This window comes from Tetrao urogallus (assembly GCF_951394365.1).
Source record: "Tetrao urogallus genome assembly, chromosome: 3".
NCBI lineage: Eukaryota > Metazoa > Chordata > Aves > Galliformes > Phasianidae > Tetrao > Tetrao urogallus.
In genome coordinates, this window is record NC_136815.1 from 52,627,971 (window position 1) to 52,647,443 (window position 19,473).

Genomic DNA, 19,473 nt, shown 5'->3' on the forward strand with positions numbered 1-19,473 from the left:
CTCATTTGAGATTTATTTTACTGTAACTTGATGGAAAACTTAGACCCTCACATTTGTAGGTCAGCAGATATGTATTTCACCTCTGCTACTCCTCTGAATGAGTACAGGAATATTTTGCAGATGCTGTCAGATTATTTTTCAGGCCCATTTTAGATATTTATGATTTGTTCAGGATCAGAAGTGTTGAAACCCTTTTTTAATCTGTCTTATGCACTTAGAAATCTAGTTTGAAAAGACAGTAGACTAATCAGACTGCAGTTATGAAATGCTTGGGTCTTTTGTTTCTGTTCTTAATTTGCAATTGCAAAGAAATATTAAGCTAGGCATTTGCTGCAAGCTGACAGACTAAGAATCTAGATGCAAAGTAAATTCTTTTCATATTAATACGATGCTTTTCTTCAATGATTTCCTTCGGTGTCTGTGAAGTAAAAGATTTTTTGTTTCTGAAAAATTTTTTGTAATGGTACTGTTTTCTAGACCACAGTTATCCCATGAATGCTGGAGGATAATTTTGGAATTCTAATGTAACATTAATTCCAAAGGAAACTCAAAATTAATTGAAGAAAATAAAAGTGGAATAAAGGTGGAAACAAATTATAAAGATTTTGCTTAATAAATAAAACAAACAATCTTCAAGTGTCTTTTAAAAATCTTATCATATATACGATGTAGTTTGATAGAGATACATTATCTCTACAAATTAGTACAGAACTTGAAGAAATAGTTGATAATTAATGTCAATGAATGCAAAAACAAAATAAATCAAAATAAAGTGTTTTCAGTGAGGTGTTTTCAGCAGTGAATAATATATTTATTTCTAATGTCTGGTTACTATGGCACATTGTACTTGATACTTATAAGAAAATATGAGTAAGACAAAAATAATTCATTCACAGCATTGAAATGATGAAGGAATATTTGATTCCCATTGAAGTCACAGAATGTTTTACTACTAACTCAGAGAAATCTTGTTTCATTCACAAAGCAGAATTTACACATTTATCTTTCCCATTACATCACTGAGGAACACTCACTAGAACAAATTTTAGTGGAACTAAAGGGTGTTCTTGAAAAATCCTATGCATACTTTGCTGCAACAAAACAAAGCATGGAATCACAGAATCACAAAATGGCCAAGGTTGGAAGGGACCTCAAGGATCATGAATCTCCAACCCCCCTGCACATGCAGGGCCACCAACCTCCACATTCAATGCTAGACCAGGATGCCCAGGGCCCCATCCAATCTGGCCTTGAACACCTCCAGGGATGGGGCATCCACAAGGATGCCTCTCAGGGCAGCCTGTTCCAGCACCTCACCACTCTCTCTGTAAAGAATTTCCCCCTGACATCCAACCTAAATTTCCCCTCCCTCAATTTAAAACCATTTCCCCTTGTCCTGCAGTTATCTACCCTTTCAAAGAGTTGATTCCCCTCCTCTTTGTAGGTACTTTAGGTACTGAAAGGCTGCAATGAGGTCACCCTGCAGCCTTTTTTTCTCCAGGCTGAACAAACCCAGCTTCCTCAGCCTGTCTTCATTGGGGAGGTGCTCCAGTCCCCTGATCATCTTTGTAACAAAATATAACTCACAAATATTCACAAGTCTATTATCTTCCACTTTTTTGTTTGTTTGTTTCTTTTTTTTATTTAGCCAATTAAACATTTTTTTAACAACACTAATGCAGTAATGAAAAATAACTTTAGTATCTTATGATTACCTCATTGTCATTTGGGTTGTGTTTAATCAGACTGAGCAAGACACCGCAAACATAGTGCTTGGAGAAAGCTGAAAGAAGAGCCATACACTGTGCTCTGTCAATCAGAAGTACTGTTTGGATGAAGATGGCAAAACTCATTTTTTACTTTCTGACTGTTGTGAGTTTTGCAGCAATGTTATGGGGTAATACAATTTTCAAATAATTTTTTCTGCACAGGAGTTGGATTTTGAAGCTAAAACAAGCTATACCCTGAGGATAGAAGCAGCCAATATACATGTTGATCCTCGCTTCCTAAGTCTTGGGCCCTTCAGTGACATGACAACAGTGAAGATAATTGTAGAAGATGTTGATGAGCCACCTGTGTTTACGTCACGTTTATACTCCATGGTGGTGTCTGAAGCAGCGAAAGTCGGCACTATCATTGGAACTGTTGCTGCCCATGATCCAGATGTCTCAAATAGTCCAGTCAGGTAATTAGAATTATAATATGATATAATTACTTAGGTTGGAAAAGACTCAAGATTATCAAGTCCAACCATCTACCTGACATATTGATTCCCATCACTAAACCTCCTTAATGCTCCTTAGTGTCACGTCCACACATCTCTTAAATATCTCTGGGTTTCAGGACTTACCACTTTTTTTTTTTTTCCTTGAAGAAGGAGACAGAGATACTCTTTGCATATTTTTAGTTTTATACATATGAATTGATAACATTTCAAAAAATAATATATTTAAGTCTCTGTAAAGAAGGTCGGTAAGAAAAATAAATAAATAAATTAGAAAAGATGTAAGTTCAGGATTCCAAAACAAAAATAATCCTTGTTATATTACCTATATTAATTTATTTGTAAATTTAGGAAGAACGTGTATAATCAAATTATGTTGTTTGTTCAGTTACAGACAAGATCTCTCTCTCTCTCTTCATTTTCTGATTGCATTATACACAAGAATGTAGTAGCACTCAAACTGTTTTACATGGCAAAGCACAACCAAGAACTCACAAGAAAAATATATAGCAATAAACTGTTTATGTTAGACAAATGGATAGGGTAAGACATCTCGTACTTGTCAGGATAATTAAAGGCAATAGTCTGGCTTTTGTAAGTTCTGCTACAAATTAAATATCTTCAGTTGAAATAGAAACATATATGAACGGTATAGACACATGACAATCCTCAAGATATTCCTTTTTTTGGCATATGGAGGACCTGTAGACCTTCCATAATCTAATGTCAAAGAGCATAAGGAACCTGTCAGAAAACAAAATAAAAAAATAAATTAAAAAAAATCAAAGAAACTTTGATTTTATATTTTGCTACATCTGAGGGAGAAAAAAGATCTCAGAGGAAAAGACTAATCACCTGAATTAAAACACCAATGAGTTACTTGTTGCTCCTGTTATGCATAGTAGTAATATTGTCAAAGGAACATAAGAAGGATCTGTAAGGTAGTATTGTGACTCGGGAATTCTGAGGACATAAATAGCTGTAGCAGGAAGACAATAATGCAGTTGAAATTTAGTAGTAAGTTTCATTTGTTATTATTGTTTGTTTAGGGCAGCGTAGAAAACATCACATTTGGATGTCATCTTTTTTGGTGATGCTAAATTTTTACTTTCATGTGTAGAATAAGGTCTTGTGAAACTGATAGCTCCATTATTTTTGAAGCAGGAATTCTAATTGTAAAAGTAAAGCATGTGTTTTATTCCTAGAGGTGATACAAGTGTTCTCTCTTTCATACATATATTTGCAGCAGATTCAAAATAGCTGCTTCCTATCATGAATAAACAAGTCCTAGATGGATGAGTTGGCAGGGATTTACTTGTGAAATTTATCTGTGATGATCTTTCTATGCTGTGGCAGTGTTTTCTTGCATAGATGGTAACATGTAGTATATAATATAGTTTTGCAGAACTGTGTAGAGAGGATTAAATCCAGTTCCATAAGTTAAGTCCATGCTCTGTATGATTTTGACTCCTGTGAAAATCTAAGGATGAATTTAATGGCCCTGTTAAATGATTTTTGTTTTTTTAACAATTCCATCATAAAAATTATATGTTATATCACCAGTTTAACTGACGTCTGGAAGATTTCTTGTGTTTCAAAGCTGTTTGGAATTTGAAGGAGATAAAAATGATTAATAGTGAATGTTTCTCAATATGCTTATGAATTTACTATATATGTTGTCAGATACACTGACAAACTATATTGAGATGTCCTGCATCTTTGTGATGTACATAAGAGACCAGACTCTCCTAAAACAAGAATCTGTTAAAGGGGATTAAAGCATAAAGCTTTTCATGATCAATTTAAAAAGTTTTATTTTTTAATCTGTAAATAAACACTCATAATTCCAAATATTGGAATATGGATAGATTAAAAATGTTGATTTGTTACAATTCAGAAAAGGTTGCAAATAATAGATTGAATATAGTTAAAACTTTGACAATACAAAAAAAAAAAGGAGAGGAGAGGAGAGGAGAGGAGAGGAGAGGAGAGGAGAGGAGAGGAGAGGAGAGGAGAGGAGAGGAGAGGAGAGGAGAGGAGAGGAGAGGAGAGGAGAGGAGAGGAGAGGAGAGGAGAGGAGAGGAGAGGAGAGGAGAGGAGAGGAGAGGAGAGGAGAGGAGAGGAGAGGAGAGGAGAGGAGAGGAGAGGAGAGGAGAGGAGAGGAGAGGAGAGGAGAGGATAAATAGTTTGAAAAGAGGTTAGTTTATACGGACCTGAGAATTATTGATGTTTGAACTAGATTAAATAAAGTGTTTAAACATCCTGCAGTTCAAAGACTTTCAAGTTTTAACGGCCCTAAGGAACTAAAGTATTGAAAGTGTCTGAAATATTTTTTCAGAATTTGAGTATGGGTAAAATATTTGTAAAAAGGGTTAAACAAAACTGCTTGGTTCCTATGTAAAAAAAACATTTTTGATTCTTGATTCATAACAATCTGTCAATCTGTTGTCTAATTTATATAACATGTTTTCTTAGGCTCTCACAATCTTTCCCTTCCTCCTCTCCCTTCCTTCCTCCCTTCCTTCTTGTCTTCCCTCGTTTTAGTCTCTTTCTTTTATTGATTTTGTGCTTTTTCTTTATGTTTGTGCCTTTCTCACTTTTCTCTTTCCTCTTTCTTTCCCTTCCTCTCTCTCTCTCTTTTTCTCTCTCTCTCTTTCTCTCTCTCTTGCTTTACGATTTCTTACAATGTTGTAAGAAAGACCTTTGAATTTTCAATTTGCAGAGCAATAGCGTTAATAATTAGGAAACCTAAGGGCTGACAGGAGATTGAACCTGCCACAACTGACTGCTTTGCAGAGGTGGCAGAGACAGTCTCTAGGGAAAGCTTGACAGGAACAAAGCAGCTGAAGAGCACAGCTGACCAAATAAACAACAGTACTGGCATGAAAGAAAATAAAAATTGAAGTACAGTTCAAGTTGACTCTACAAGGAAAAAAAAAAAAGTACAGAGAAAAAGGCAGAGCCTCAATTCATAAAAACTTCTATTATTTGTATCTGTTAAAGTTTTTATGTCTTTCTCTTACTGTGAGATAATACAGAAAAGCAATGCTAAATGCATAACAGGTCTCTCTTATAAAGATTTTGAAGCCAAAAGGGTTATAGCACCATAATACAACAGAGTAGAAACTGGACAGAACAAACACATCACGCCAAAATATCATTATGTCTGGAAAGTCCTGTTTTTGCACTATTGTCCATAATTCTTTCCTTCCACATTGTTAAAAGGTTTTGATTATGCTATATCAATAATCTAGTATGTTGTCAGTGTGACAGTAATTGTAATGAACACACTTGGTCTGATTCAGACATTTTAATTCATCTTGATCTAAATGACAGTGCAAGATTCTGACCCAATATTAAATCGAATGTCAAGAATATTCCAGCTGTAAATCTAATACTGCCTAATCAACTGTGTCTTTCTCTCAGAAAGGATATAAGCAAAACACCCACAGGCAATCTGACCTTTTCACTCTTGCTGTTTTCTGTTTACTAAGAAGCTCATTTCTCCTTCCTAAAACAAGTTTGAAAACAAAAAATATGTTAAGCCAAAAAATATAGGGCATGAACTTAAGTTTCTCTAAAGACAGCAAAGTGCTGGGAGCTGATGGTGATGACATACAATCACGTGATCTACTCTCCATCCTCTACTCTCCATCCTCTTTTTTTTTTTTTTTTTTAATCCCTGCCCCCGAACACCCGAAGCTCTGAGTGGCTCTTTAGCTAGTAACAAAGATTTATGCCCAGATTGCAGGCCCTTGTGGGAGCAAATCCTGGCTGATACATCTGCTTGGAGAACTTCCAACTCACTTTCTCTTTAGTTTGGGCTCAGGAGGATACTATTCCATGAGTAAATGAATTTCTCCATTATGACAGAGAGGAAGAAAGAGGGAACTCCTACAACTTCACTTGAGGTAACAGAGCCTGCCATGGTCAGGACAGGGCATTCATTGACTAGCTTGCATGCTCTTGCATTTACTTACAGCTTTGCTTCTTTTAAAACCCTGTAGAAAATGGACAAAGCCAAGCTCAATATGGGGAAAAAATGGAAACTCTGCCTTTCTAATGAGAAATCAATGAAACATTTTTACAAGTTATAATTGAACATAAATCAAAAGTTTTCTTTCATCCTTCGCCTAGGTACTCAATAGATCGAAACACAGACCTCGAGAGGTATTTCAATATTGATGCCAACAGTGGAGTCATTACAACTGCCAAGTCTTTGGACAGGGAAACTAATGCCGTTCATAACATTACAGTCTTGGCTATGGAGAGTCGTAAGTAATTATTAAAAGATTGCATGAACTGCTTATGTGCAAAACTTGAGGTTTAGTTGCACCAAGTGCATCACCATCAGCTGCACCAAGTGAAAGTATTACAGTGTTTAAAAACATGATAGACAAATTAGCTTTTCTCACTCAATGTAAAAGATACTTATGTGATTAAAAAAAACTCACAGATATACAACAGATTAAGCATTCTCTATTTGCTTTTCCACACTTTCTATAGACTTTTAACTTTAGATGAACAAGTACAAAGGAAAATGAAATTAGTTATCAGAAATCTCACATTAAATACCATTAGAACAAAAGTAATATGGAATAGATTATATCAATTAGCCCCTCCTAGTTGTGACACTCATAATTGATTGCTGTTGGTCTACCACAGCACTCTTAAAAAGGGTTAAGAATGTGTGAATACTTATGTGCCGTCCTCACTGTTATGTAAGATATTAATGGGTATTTTGTACTTGATAGTTTTTTTCAAGTAATGAAAAAAGTGATGAAGAACCAAATTCTTTAAGTGTGTACAAGAATTCTGTTAACAGAACTGTTAAGTGTAAACCTGTTCAGCTCTCAATACATTCTGTGAAAAACTATATGTGCCTTAATATTTGAATAATTTCTTTATTTAAATGTAATTCTTATTACTAGTCTACTGGGCTACCTGGGTTGGCCTTGGGTGTTTGCTATCAGTCCATAACACTATGTCTCTGATGCTCTTTCATCCTCACTCTCTTGCTCCACTCCCCCTTCTTCACTGATGTTTGCAGGGCTGTTTCTTTCACATTTTCTCCCTCATTTCCCAGCTACTATGCAGCATTTTGCATCTTTTCTTAAATACATTATCACAGAAGTACAACCAGTGTAACTTATTGGCTCAGTTTTGCCCAAAATTAGGTCCCTTTTATATCAGTCGAAGGGAAAGTTAGTGTCAAAATTGCTCTATATTTCCCATGTGGAACAAAAAGGAAAAAAAAAAAAAAAAAAAAAAGACTTGATCTATGTTTGAATGTATTTCTTTAAAAATTTATAATGTTTAATAAAATTTGTTTGCAATACACTAAAAAGATAGATACATCTTTTAATGTTTGTACAGTTTTTTATTCTGTCCTACTACATCACTAATAGAAAAAAACAGTGGTAATAATAATAACAGTAATGTAGTCTCTCCAAGTCAGAAGTTTTATGTAACAGAATAGATACAATATATCAAATGTTCATTTTCTTTATTCTACTAAATATATACTCTTTGAGGTTCATCCACCAACCATCTACTGTTTTAAATTAAATGGTGACATTAGGTCTTGCACAAAATCACATTTTAGGTAGAAGTATACATCAATTAATAACACTGTTGAAAGGTATAGTTCTGTGTACACATTAAATACTTTGGGATTTGCTTGGAAATACAAATTCTCCCCTCATGTTTGTTTGTTTCTTTGTTGATTGTTTGTTTGATTTACATAGCTGAAAGAATTCTGTTTTTAACTTCTTAATTTGAATTTAACATAGATTACCTTCGCCCATAATAACTCGGCTATTCCTGATATAAAAAGTGCTGTTTTGTCTCACAGTGTATCCTTGCTGATGGTTGCACATTATTTACTATTATCCTTCCATATGATACAAATCAGTGCTCTGATTAATGAGTTAGATTTTCAAATTAGCCTTGAAAATAAAATCTTGATTTCATTGACACTATTGAAAAACACAAACATTGTTCTAATTTGGTCCAGAAGATTAAGCTAAGATCTTTTCTCAGCTTTCTAAGAGGGTTTGTAATTGATTTAGCAAGCATATGCAAAGAAATGCAAATGAAAAACATACTAACCCAAAGAAAATTCTCATAGAATTCCACTTAATTAAATTGTTGGCTTTTATTTATTTATTTATTTTTTTCTTAATAGAGAATCCAGCACAGATTGGGAGAGGATATGTAGCCATAACTATCCTTGACATCAATGACAATGCCCCTGAGTTTGCCATGGAGTATGAGACAACTGTCTGTGAAAATGCTCAACCTGGCCAGGTATAGCTGTTGATACTTTTTGTTTATTTTTATCAGATAGGCAGTAATTTATTTTGAAAGTCTAACAGCTTTAAGATAAAACAGAATCAACTTATGGCAGTAAAAATGCTTTGATGTGCAGCACAAGCTTATTTTCCTTAAGTCCTAAAATTTTCACCCTACCTGGTCATAGAAGGGTGGACTGTTTGGTGGATAAGGAATTGCAAGGTCTCAGCCAAAATGTTGTGATCAATGGCTCTATGTCTGCATGAAGGCAGGTGATGACCAGTGTCCCTCATGGGTTAGTCTTGAACTAGTACTCTTTAACATCTTGATCAGTGACACAGATGATGGGGTTGAGTGCACCCTCATCAGCATTTTGCTGATGACATCAAGATGAGTGGTGTAGTTGATAAAGCAGAAGGAATGGATGGACATTCAGAGGGACCTTGATAAACCCAAAAGGTGGGCCCCTGAGTTCAACAAAGCAAAGTACATGTCTCGTTCACATACACTTGGATTGGGGTAATCCCAGATATATACACAGACTGGAATAAGAAGTTCCTGAGAGTAGCCCTGTTGAGAAAGAAATAGAGTTCCTGGTAGATGAAAAACTTAACATCAGCCAGTAGTGTGCACTTGCAGCCCAAACAGCCAACCCAACAGCAACCCAAACAACCCAACAGTGTTCTGGACTGCATCAGAAGACGGTTGGCCACAGGGTGAGGAAGGTAATTGTCTCTCTCTACTCTGCCCTCATGAGGGCCCATCTGGAGTACTCTGTCTGGTCTAGGGACTCTAACACAAGAAGGATGTAAGGCTTTTTTAGAGGGTCCAGAGGAGGACCAGATGATCAGAGGGTTGGAGCACTTCTCCTACAAAGACAGGAACTGGGCTTGATCAGCTTGGAGAAGAGAAGGCTGTAGGGAGACATCATTACGGCCCTTCAGTATTTACAAGGAGATTATAAACAGGAGTGAAATCAACTTTTTGCATGTCTTGATAGTGATAGGACAAGGAGGAATATTTTTAAACTAAGGGAGTAAAGATTTTGATTCAATATCGGGGGAAATTTTTCACTGAGAGGTTGGTGAGGTGCTGGAACAGGTTTCCCAGAGAGTCTGTGGATGACCTGTGCCTGGAGGTGTTCAAGGCCAGGTTGGATGGGGCCCTGGGAAACATGAAGTAGTGCTTGATCCAGTGGTTGGCAGCAAGAGGGTTGGAACTTAATGATCCTTGAAGTCCCTTCCAACCCAAGACATTCTGTGATTCTTCTACTGAAGAGAAAAATGAAGATGTAAAAATGACACATTCTATGTAGTTTTAAAAGTTCTAATTTCCTTACAGCATAGCTAGCATATTTGGCTAAGCTCATTGTGTTTTAAATAATGTTAGGAATGATTACTTCCTCATAATTTTTCTGGGAAGTGGTCTCAACATTGACCTTGTTCAAAGGCAAAATTCCTATCTTTCCTAAAATGAATATACACTTTTATTTTTCTTAGGAGGTATGGACCATAAGGTAGGAATTTCAGAAGAGAGATATATTCCTAGCAAACTCTAGTGTTTTTAATTTCTAACATTACTTCCAAATAGTCCTAGATTCAACTAACTTTATGAAATTCCTCATAATCCTAGACTCTGATGCTGTTTATCCTTGGTGTCTGTCACATTTTAAGTTTTCCATTTTAACTTATAAGATATCTAATTCTCCTTTCCTTCTCCCAGAATGCTAGTAGATGTCTCATTCACACAGATCCCACTTACTCACTGGGATTCTTTACACTTTTGTGCCTTCTTCCAGAATATTTTCCTTACTGTGGCAGATGTTGTTTATTATACATCTCAAAAATACAGCAAGATTTAAATTCTCAGCAGAAAAAAAAAAAAAAAAAACCCTACATTTTTTAGCTCTCATTCATGAGAAACACAGGAATAGATAAAGAATATTCCATTGGCGCATCGGCTTCTTGTCTCTGTGGTCCAGTGAGAACTCTTGCGTCTTAGTATTCATTCCTTTAAGGATTGTAAGCAATATTACAATCTTTTCTTAGAATTTTTGACAGAATTTTACACAATAAAATTTTAAAAGTAAAAAAGAAAAAAAAACCTATTATTATGCTTAGGATTTGTCATTTTTCTTTTCATAGTTTTTTTCTCTTTAAAATAAGAAAGTACATAGAAATAATCAAAAGCATAATTTGTTATTTGCAAAATATTACAGTGCAATATCAATTGCAACAACTGATAACTACAAGAAGGCTATGTTCTGTATACTCAGAAGTGCTTCTTCCACCACTGCACAGTTTATACTTTAAACACTGATAAATGACAGGACCTAATTATCTTGAGGTCCTGCAGAGCATTACTTTTATTGAATAAATTTCAAGTACAGGGAAAGTAATGAAAAGTTATATTTCAGTTAATAATAGTACCTATACCTGCTTGGGAGTTTAGAAAACCAAAACATGATGTAAACAAGATTCAAGGGAGACTTGACTCTTCAGTAGGTAATAGAGAGTTTATATAATGTGCATGTATTTGTTTTCCTTCACGTGCCAAACAATTGAACACCTGTGTATCTCAAAACAGATCATCCAGAAAATCAGTGCCATTGATAAAGATGACCCACCAAATGGTCATCAGTTCTACTTCAGTTTAACAGCAGAAGCAGCAAATAACCATAATTTTACGCTTCAGGACAACAAAGGTAAGAATATAAAGGCAACATAACCTTTTTGTTTGAGTAAATATTCACATCTAACACCTTCTGTTTTGAATATATTGTGCTGATTATGACCTACATAAACTTCTATTATGGCAAGAATGTAAATTAAAGTAGAATCAGCCCCTAAATTAATTCTATCTGTAGACTATCTGTCAAGGGAATAAAGCTGTTGTCTGCATCATTTAAAGCCTTGAGCCAAACACTAGCTTCATTTTTTTTTTTCCAGAAGTCGCTCTTTTCACATTTTCCCCTGTATTTATATGTTTTTGTCTAGACTATACCTTGGGGCATTAACTGAAAAATGTCCAGGAATTCATGTTTTATTAAAATAACTCAAGGCATAAAAAATAAGTGCACAGGGTTGGTTTTTTTTTAAATAAAAAAATAAAAAAAAATAAAACAAACAAAAAAACCCACGTATTTTCAATAAGTATACTGTCTACTGAAGAATGATTTTGAAAATGGAAGCTGCCTGCAGTATTTACACAGACTTCTTACTAACATTTCCCCACAGACTTATGAAAAGACTCCCATGGACATCACATTTCTATTAGTTAAAATATCTGAGAACATGCTTCTAATTAGTGTTCTTATTGCACTGCATAGTATAGTAGCTGGTTATGAGTCAGTTTAGCTATGAGCCGAGGCAAGTAGAACTACATGTCACTCTGAACGTAATTCCTCCTATTTATTTCCGTGGAAAATACAACCAGTACAAAGAGCACAATAAAAGTATCTGATAGAACATGTTTTCAGATACAGAAAACTATTTCTCAACACAGTCACCAGTATCTATGCATTTTTGTCAGTGATGAACAAGAGCCTGTGTGCATCGTCTGTAAAAATTGGCACCAGCAGTGGTGAATGAATGTTGCTGTGGCCACCACTGAAACACACCACATGCTCCCTCAACTATGCTCACATCTTCTGTTTGGTTTCCATAAATGTTCACAAACTCAGTGGGTGCCATTTTTTCCAAGTGAAGAAATTCAATTCCACACCTTTTATTCATACACACTTTGAAGTCAAACAGAATTTTGTTGGACTGGCCCTCTGTTGCCACATGTTGCATGGCAATAAAATTTAACAGAATATTGGTGGGAAGGCTCAACATCTACTGCTATACCACCATTTCCCTCTGATGTTGTGGGCCAACAAAATAAAATAGAAGGTATTACTTTTAGACCAACACTAATGAATAGCACTTTCACTGCTCTTTCATGTACCAGTACTAACCAAAGTTGCAAAGTCATTTTTATTAATAAGACAAAAGAGACATATGGTGGACTAAAGAATAATGTTTGTACAGATTTCAAAGAATTTCAAAGAATGTACATATGACCTAAAAAAGATCTCTCATGCAGCTGTTTATTGCCTTTTCTTGCATGTAGTTATTGACATACATAATGTTCTTCATACGAGAAGCTTACAGTTTGAAATGAGGAACTGTAAATAGTGATCAAAATAATACATTTCTAGAAATCTGACACTGTAACAAGTACTGTAAAGTATTCAATAAAAAGACAGTCTCTTTTTCAAAGAACATATAATATGCTAAGGTCAATAACAGATCCTTCTAATGCCAGAAAAATCAGTGGAGTTACAAAACAGTGCAGCAGTTGCCTCTTCTGACATTAGATTTATATGTATCGCATATGGTTCTATATGAAGAAATGTTTGTATGGTTTTCCAGAAAGGTCATAATAGATGACACAGTGAGTTACCTCAACCAGACTATCAATGTATCTATCTATAGAAAGACAGATAGCTAGATGATAGATAGACAGACCGACCGACCAACCTTTTCTATACATTTCTAGGAGATGTATCTCCCTACCTCTCAGGAGCGATCAACCTGTATTGAACACAGTGAGTTTTGCAAATCTTTTCTGGAACACACTGACTTTTTAGTCATCCAGCTCAGAGCAGCACTGCAGCACACATTTCAGATTCATTATATTAATCAACTTGTTGAATTTTGGCTGACATGGAAAACAAGTGCATGTCTTTATTATATGTGACATTACCTGTATCTGTGCGCCAATTGGATAATTTCTTTTTTACATTTTGAAAAAATAAATCATTGGTCTTCAGAATCTACTCACCTATGAATATGCTTATGAATTCCATGCTATCTATACTGCAAGTAGTTGTAACAGAACTTTGGAAATTAGACATGAAATATATGCAAATAATCTATTTATTGAAGTGTGACGTTTTTTCTTCTCTTTATGATAATCGCATCTTCTATTATACATCAAGACTGTGGAAATGTGAGCATACTAAAACCAAATAGACTTCTGCAATTTTGAAACAGTCTTTCATGAAAAACAGAAATATTTCTGTTTAGTTGAACTTGAATTTTCAGCTGATCCTACCTCTGTAAATAAAGAAATGTATGACAAGGAAATATATATTCATTGAAATAATATGAATGTCCTTCTAAATTCTTTTGAGTGAAAGTCTGTATTATTCATGTTCTAGTAAGATCAAGTATTTTACTTTTATCCTTTTATTCCTTCACCTAGATAACACTGCAACTGTATTAACGAGAAGAAATGGTTTCCGGAGACAAGAACAGTCTGTTTTCTATTTACCAATATTCATTGTGGACAGCGGATCACCTTCACTTAGTAGCACTAATACCCTCACCATAAGAGTCTGTGATTGTGATGCAGATGGTATTGCTCAGACATGCAATGCAGAGGCATACATCTTGCCTGCAGGACTTAGCACTGGAGCCCTGATAGCAATATTGGCTTGTGTTTTAACACTGCTAGGTAAGCCTTCTTCCCATCATTATTATTTTTTATTTAAGTAACAATATATATATATATCTCCAGTTCTTTAGTTCTTTTCTTACTTTATTATTTTTTTTTAATCACTGCTACAATTTTAACAGAATATCTAACATTGCAAGCTGAACGTCATTTTGCATCATGAACAACACAAAATCCTCAGTCTGGGACTTAAAAGTTCAAATGTTTTGTTTCTTTTACAAGCTGCCTCCAGAGGCATATATGAAATAACATTAGATGGAAAAAGATGATTTGCAACAAATGTATTATTTAAGAAGTAGACAATACAGTTTATGGAAGTATTTTCCTAGTTTAGTGTAATAGCTGGTCATTTTCAGATCAGCATGTGTTCTTTTCAGAGAAATAACTCTTTTAAAACATTTCTTGAATTGTGGAGAACAAAAGACACTTAGGAAATACAATTGATATAATTTACAAGCTTAATTTGTTAAGCTTGCAACTGGAGGCACAGCTGAATTTTATGTTAAGCAGTGAAACTACAGCTGTATAAAAGACAGGGGGAGCAATCAGTTCGTAAACAGTGAAGAAGTGTCAAGAGCCTAGTTTAGTTAGCATTTCTCATTTTGTGCCAAATCCATAAACAACATGACTGCATGGTAGCATTAGAAGACTAAATCAGGGAACAAAGATGTAGAATCATCATTGCAACTAGAGATGCAGGTGAGCAGAGGTGTAATTTCACTTATTGTCAGAAAAATATAAGAGTCCCAGTTGTCCCAATTCAGTGCACAGGAATTTTCCTGAGTGTTGCTATCATTGGAAAGATTTCTCTATTTGCTGGATTCATATATCAACCCAAGAGGAAGAAGACTATAGTCTTCCCAAATTCATGTAGTCCAAGTGATGAATTATCTGTTTCTGTTATCCAAGTAACTTGCATCAGATCATGAGATTTTTGTCGGTGCCTTTGTTTGTGGCAGAATTTTAACCATGTGTAGGAGATTTCTCATTGACTGTGGTTTTTTTTTCACTATAAGGATTAGACCGTATATTCCTTCTACTACAAATAAATGTTCCTTTGTTACTTTGTGACAAAATAGCCAACAATATAAGATTGTTCAATCTTACTTAACATATCGTTAGACCTAAGCTTAAGAAGAAATGGAAGTGAATTTTTTCAACAATTTTAATGAACATGCTTAAATAAGTTTTTTCTTATAGTATTTCTAGGTCATCTGTATTCCCTAATGAACTTTATTTGCACATACAGGTTAAATGGCACAGTTCTAAAAGATACACAGTGCTATGGTCTTCTGTCAAATGACAGTAGAAAATTGTCCATTGAAAGTATCAGTTAAATGCACTTAAGTATTCTGTAATAGGAATCTATTTAATCCCAAACTGGAATGTCACTATTTCTGTTAATATATATATATATGAAAAAAGAATTTCTGAAAAATTAATAAGAAACTATCACAGCTAAAAGTCAGATTGGCCTGCGCATGTGCTTTTCAGAAAGAGGAGTCTTATGCGTTAAACAGTATTCACTGGAGATACAGCACATTATCGAGTAATAATAACTCTCCTTTTCTACTCAGTATACCAGGCCTTAAACACAACGAGTAAATTAACCTAAGCTTTTATTCCAATCACCTCTAGATTGCACCAAACAAGCATTTGGTAAAGAACTGAGGACAAACTGTGCGGACACAGATTTTGAATAATGGGCTGTGCACTGAAGAGGAATCTGGCAGATGACTGCCTTGCCATTGATTTTAGTTGCCAAGGAATTGGTCTTTCAAATTTATTTATATGAATGTGTCACCATTGTTTATCCAAGCAGGCATTTCAGTGTACTCTCTTTGCTTCTTTTCTAAGCCATTCTTTTGGGGTACAGTTCAAAGTTGCAGGCACAGTTTACACTGTGTTTGTATATTCACCCTGGCTTTGAGTCCTGCAATTTGATGTTGGATCCAGAAGGTGTTTTGTTCCCAGCCAGGTTTCAATATTCACAGGTAGGAGATACCTAAGTATCATGTATCTCCAGTGAAACCCCAAACAAGTCTTGTTTATCTGATTCCAGAGTCTTTCTTCCTGTCATTTGTTACCAGAGGGCAGTTTCTGGACCAGTTGCATGGTGTACTGCTAGGAATTTCCTTTGTAATCCCATTTCCCTTTCACGTACTTTCCTGATAAAAATAAAAATAAAAAAATCCTGAAGATCAAGTAGTATTGCATAAAAAATAGACTTCAGCTGTCTTTGTAAAGATGGATGAGATTTGCACAGATGTCAAAATGTCACGAGTAGATGCATTTTGGTGCTAATATCTTGAATTCTCAACAAGCTTTTGTCTGCTGAATGTTAGTTTGGTGTGCTTTAATATTTGCTCTTGCTCCTTAGAACCATTTTTCTAATAAATAACCATTTGTCTTGGTGAATACTGAGTTTGCATCAATGAGATTTCTCAGTGTAATCATTTTTATTTTAATAACTGATCAGTTTTAGATAAGCACAAAGTTTTCACTAATGTTAAGAAGGAAAATTATTATTATGTCATATTAATTTGTTATGATCACATATAACATAGAAAGAACTATTTTGTTCAAAGTAAAATCATTTTAAAAGTTATAGACATTTTACTGAAATATATTTCACTCCATAGTTTGACTGATAGAGATTAAATCCTAAATTTTATTGCACAAGAAAATTCCAGTACTTGGTTAATAATTCAAAAACCTTTATAATTATTCACTTTGCAGTGAGGCTGTGCTTTAAAGAAAAAGCATAATAAAGATATGTTTGCAATTCTATAAAAAGCATACAGAGAGCTGTCTTATATTCTTTTTAGAATACATAATTCTTAGTGAAATAAGAAAGATTTACTTCCTCTTAAAATTGGATGGTAATTTAATTCAAGGTAATTTGTTTTTCAGTTACTATCTTCCAGACACAATAACTGCTTATGTTGAAAGTGTTTTGTATAAAATATATGCATAAAGTCATACACACACACACACACAAATAATGTTCAGTTGTACATAACCCAATTTCATTCAAAAGGTTAAAGATTTTCTTTGTATGTAAGCAATAGGAAGCTAGGTTGACATAATTCGCTTTCATGATTTTAACCTTCCATACTTCTGAATATAATCTATTCCTTTAATTTCCTGACTTTCCTTAGAAGTAGTAAAGAAAATCTCCTGTTTTTTGACATTAGACTTTGTAAGTTAATAATACATTGATTAAATTTCAAAATATATATTTAAATTGTTAATTTTTTTTCAGTTGAGAGGCGGTTATGTTATTCTCATGGCACTTAGCAGAACCTAATTAAATCAACACATCTGATTGTGTAATTATTAAGCAGGAAGAAACAGTCCAGGTCATAAGGATCTTATTCTTTAAATGAATAAAAAGGGTAAAGAATGCAACAGTTTCATATGTATGGCTCTTTGTCTTACAGTTGGAGAACTGATAAATCAATAACTGTTTCAATCTGGAGGTAATTCAAATTAAGTCATTCAAAAGATGTCTGAATATGCAGTGCAGAACTTCTTCTCTGAAAATGATATACCTTACTAAGGTCAACAAGTCTGGGCAATCAGAAGTCACAGTTGCTTTGCAAATAGCAAACCAAACTGATTAAGCAATTGCGATACATGAAGCTTATTAACTTGGGAATTAAATACAGATTTCCTAAGCCATGGCCTCTGCTTTCCTAGATCTCATTGACTGTACTATTAACTGCATTATATAATTAAATAGGTTATTAGTGTGGTGGTTAGATGAGTAAAAGATTTCAGTCTTTGGCTTTACAACTCATGCAGCTAAGGCATAAACCAGTGTGCATGTTCACTTGCAGCTGTGGTGGCTTATTGTTATGTAGTGTGTACAGGGCCTTACAATGTTTGTGATCTAGGTCTATCATTTTCTGTACAGCTCTGCATGTAGGCTTCTTCAAGTTGTATTGGAGCTATTACTTCTTCATAATTATGCTGCAGTTTTCTTAAGTTCAAAGGACAGAAACAGAGAAGTATGCATGAGTAACATAAACCAGATTTTTCACTAGATCACACTAAATTGGAAATTTCAAAATAATTCCATCAAACAACTTGCAAATGACAAAGCAAAAATCTCTTCCTTCATTCAATATTATTTCAAAAACTGATTTAGCTTAACTGACACTATCGATGTTATGATTATAGTTGTACAAACACAAAAATAAAATTACATTTTATCACATAAATGCAGATGACAAGAATGAAAATTGACTGTTTTACCGGTTAAACAAAATCAACATTTTTTTTACCAGTTCAGGTAAATCAGAACAAAAAAGTTATTTCAGATGTATATCAATTAGTTCTAATTATTCAGTCTTAATCCTCAGTTATCTCTAATATCGGTTATCAATTTATATGTTAAATCACACACAAAATCAGTCCTGGCATCTCTTTAGCATCATTCAATGTATTAGCGTAGAGTGAAAGGCAATACATGTGTCCCTATGTTTTGTTTTTTCTCTAAAGAGCCTAAAATCATTTTTTCTAGATATTCAGACCGTCACTAATTACTGTCTTACCTCTGCTTTGCAATAAATATAGGAGCAAAACCCATCACTTTGTGAGAAATTGATCAGTTTTAAAATAATTTTCACTTGATTTGGATATCAGTGAAATTTGTTTTGTACTCGTATTCATCTCTGCAGTTGCTGAAATGCAACTAAAAGCTTTGTTCATTGAGAGGTTAAACATTATTGTTCATAGTTGTTGGAAGGGCTAGAAATTCATAATCTCATAAAGCCACCTATGCTAAAAGATTTAACCTTTAGAAGGACTCCAGGTTTCTTTTGGCTTCAAGCAAGTGTATGATGTACAAGGAATACTGCATAAAACATTCATTGCATCTTGATTTTTATTGCACCTTCAGGCGGACTTGCCTTCAGAGCTTCATGTTTTTTCACTTATTAACAGTTCTTTAACTTTCAAAATGAACACTGTTAAGAATGACAGTAGTGGAAAAACACGTTTACACTTGATTAAATAAAATGATTATTTGCTTACATACATGGCAATAATAATTGTGGCAGTAAATATTAAAAATACTAAAAAAAAATACGTTGATAGAAATTTTGACTTAAATGTATAATAGCACTGTGAGCAAACTAATTTGTCTTTCACTTAAAAATATCTTTTATAATAGGAAAAAGCCGAAAAAGTGCAGTGCAACTGTTTTCTGATAACTTTGATATGAAGATAGTACTGCTATCTGTTATATCTACTACTCAATTTCTATTTTGCAAATATCAGAATATTTTGAAATTTCATAAAAGCATTCTAAAGGTCAAAGTCCTACATTTTCAAACTGCTTATGTAAATGTTATTGAAGCAAAGTACCCTAAACTAGTGGTGTATGAGACAAGATAGGATTCAGGGAGGCTAGAAGGATTCATAGAGGCTAAAAGTGAAAGAGCCTG

The 19,473-nt window shown here is 34.3% G+C and overlaps 1 protein-coding gene across 1 annotated transcript in view; it reads left to right on the forward strand.

The window, feature by feature from the left end:
* The window catches only part of CDH7 (cadherin 7), a gene marked incomplete at both ends in the record, with an annotated part of 70,577 nt that overhangs the window by 48,919 nt on the left and 2,185 nt on the right, over positions 1-19,473 (forward strand). Inside the window, 5 exons of the mRNA XM_079533550.1 lie at positions 1,932-2,185; positions 6,362-6,498; positions 8,412-8,533; positions 11,105-11,222; positions 13,769-14,020. Coding sequence (XP_079389676.1) covers positions 1,932-2,185; positions 6,362-6,498; positions 8,412-8,533; positions 11,105-11,222; positions 13,769-14,020 — 883 coding nt within the window. The remainder of the gene's footprint in view (positions 1-1,931; positions 2,186-6,361; positions 6,499-8,411; positions 8,534-11,104; positions 11,223-13,768; positions 14,021-19,473) is intronic.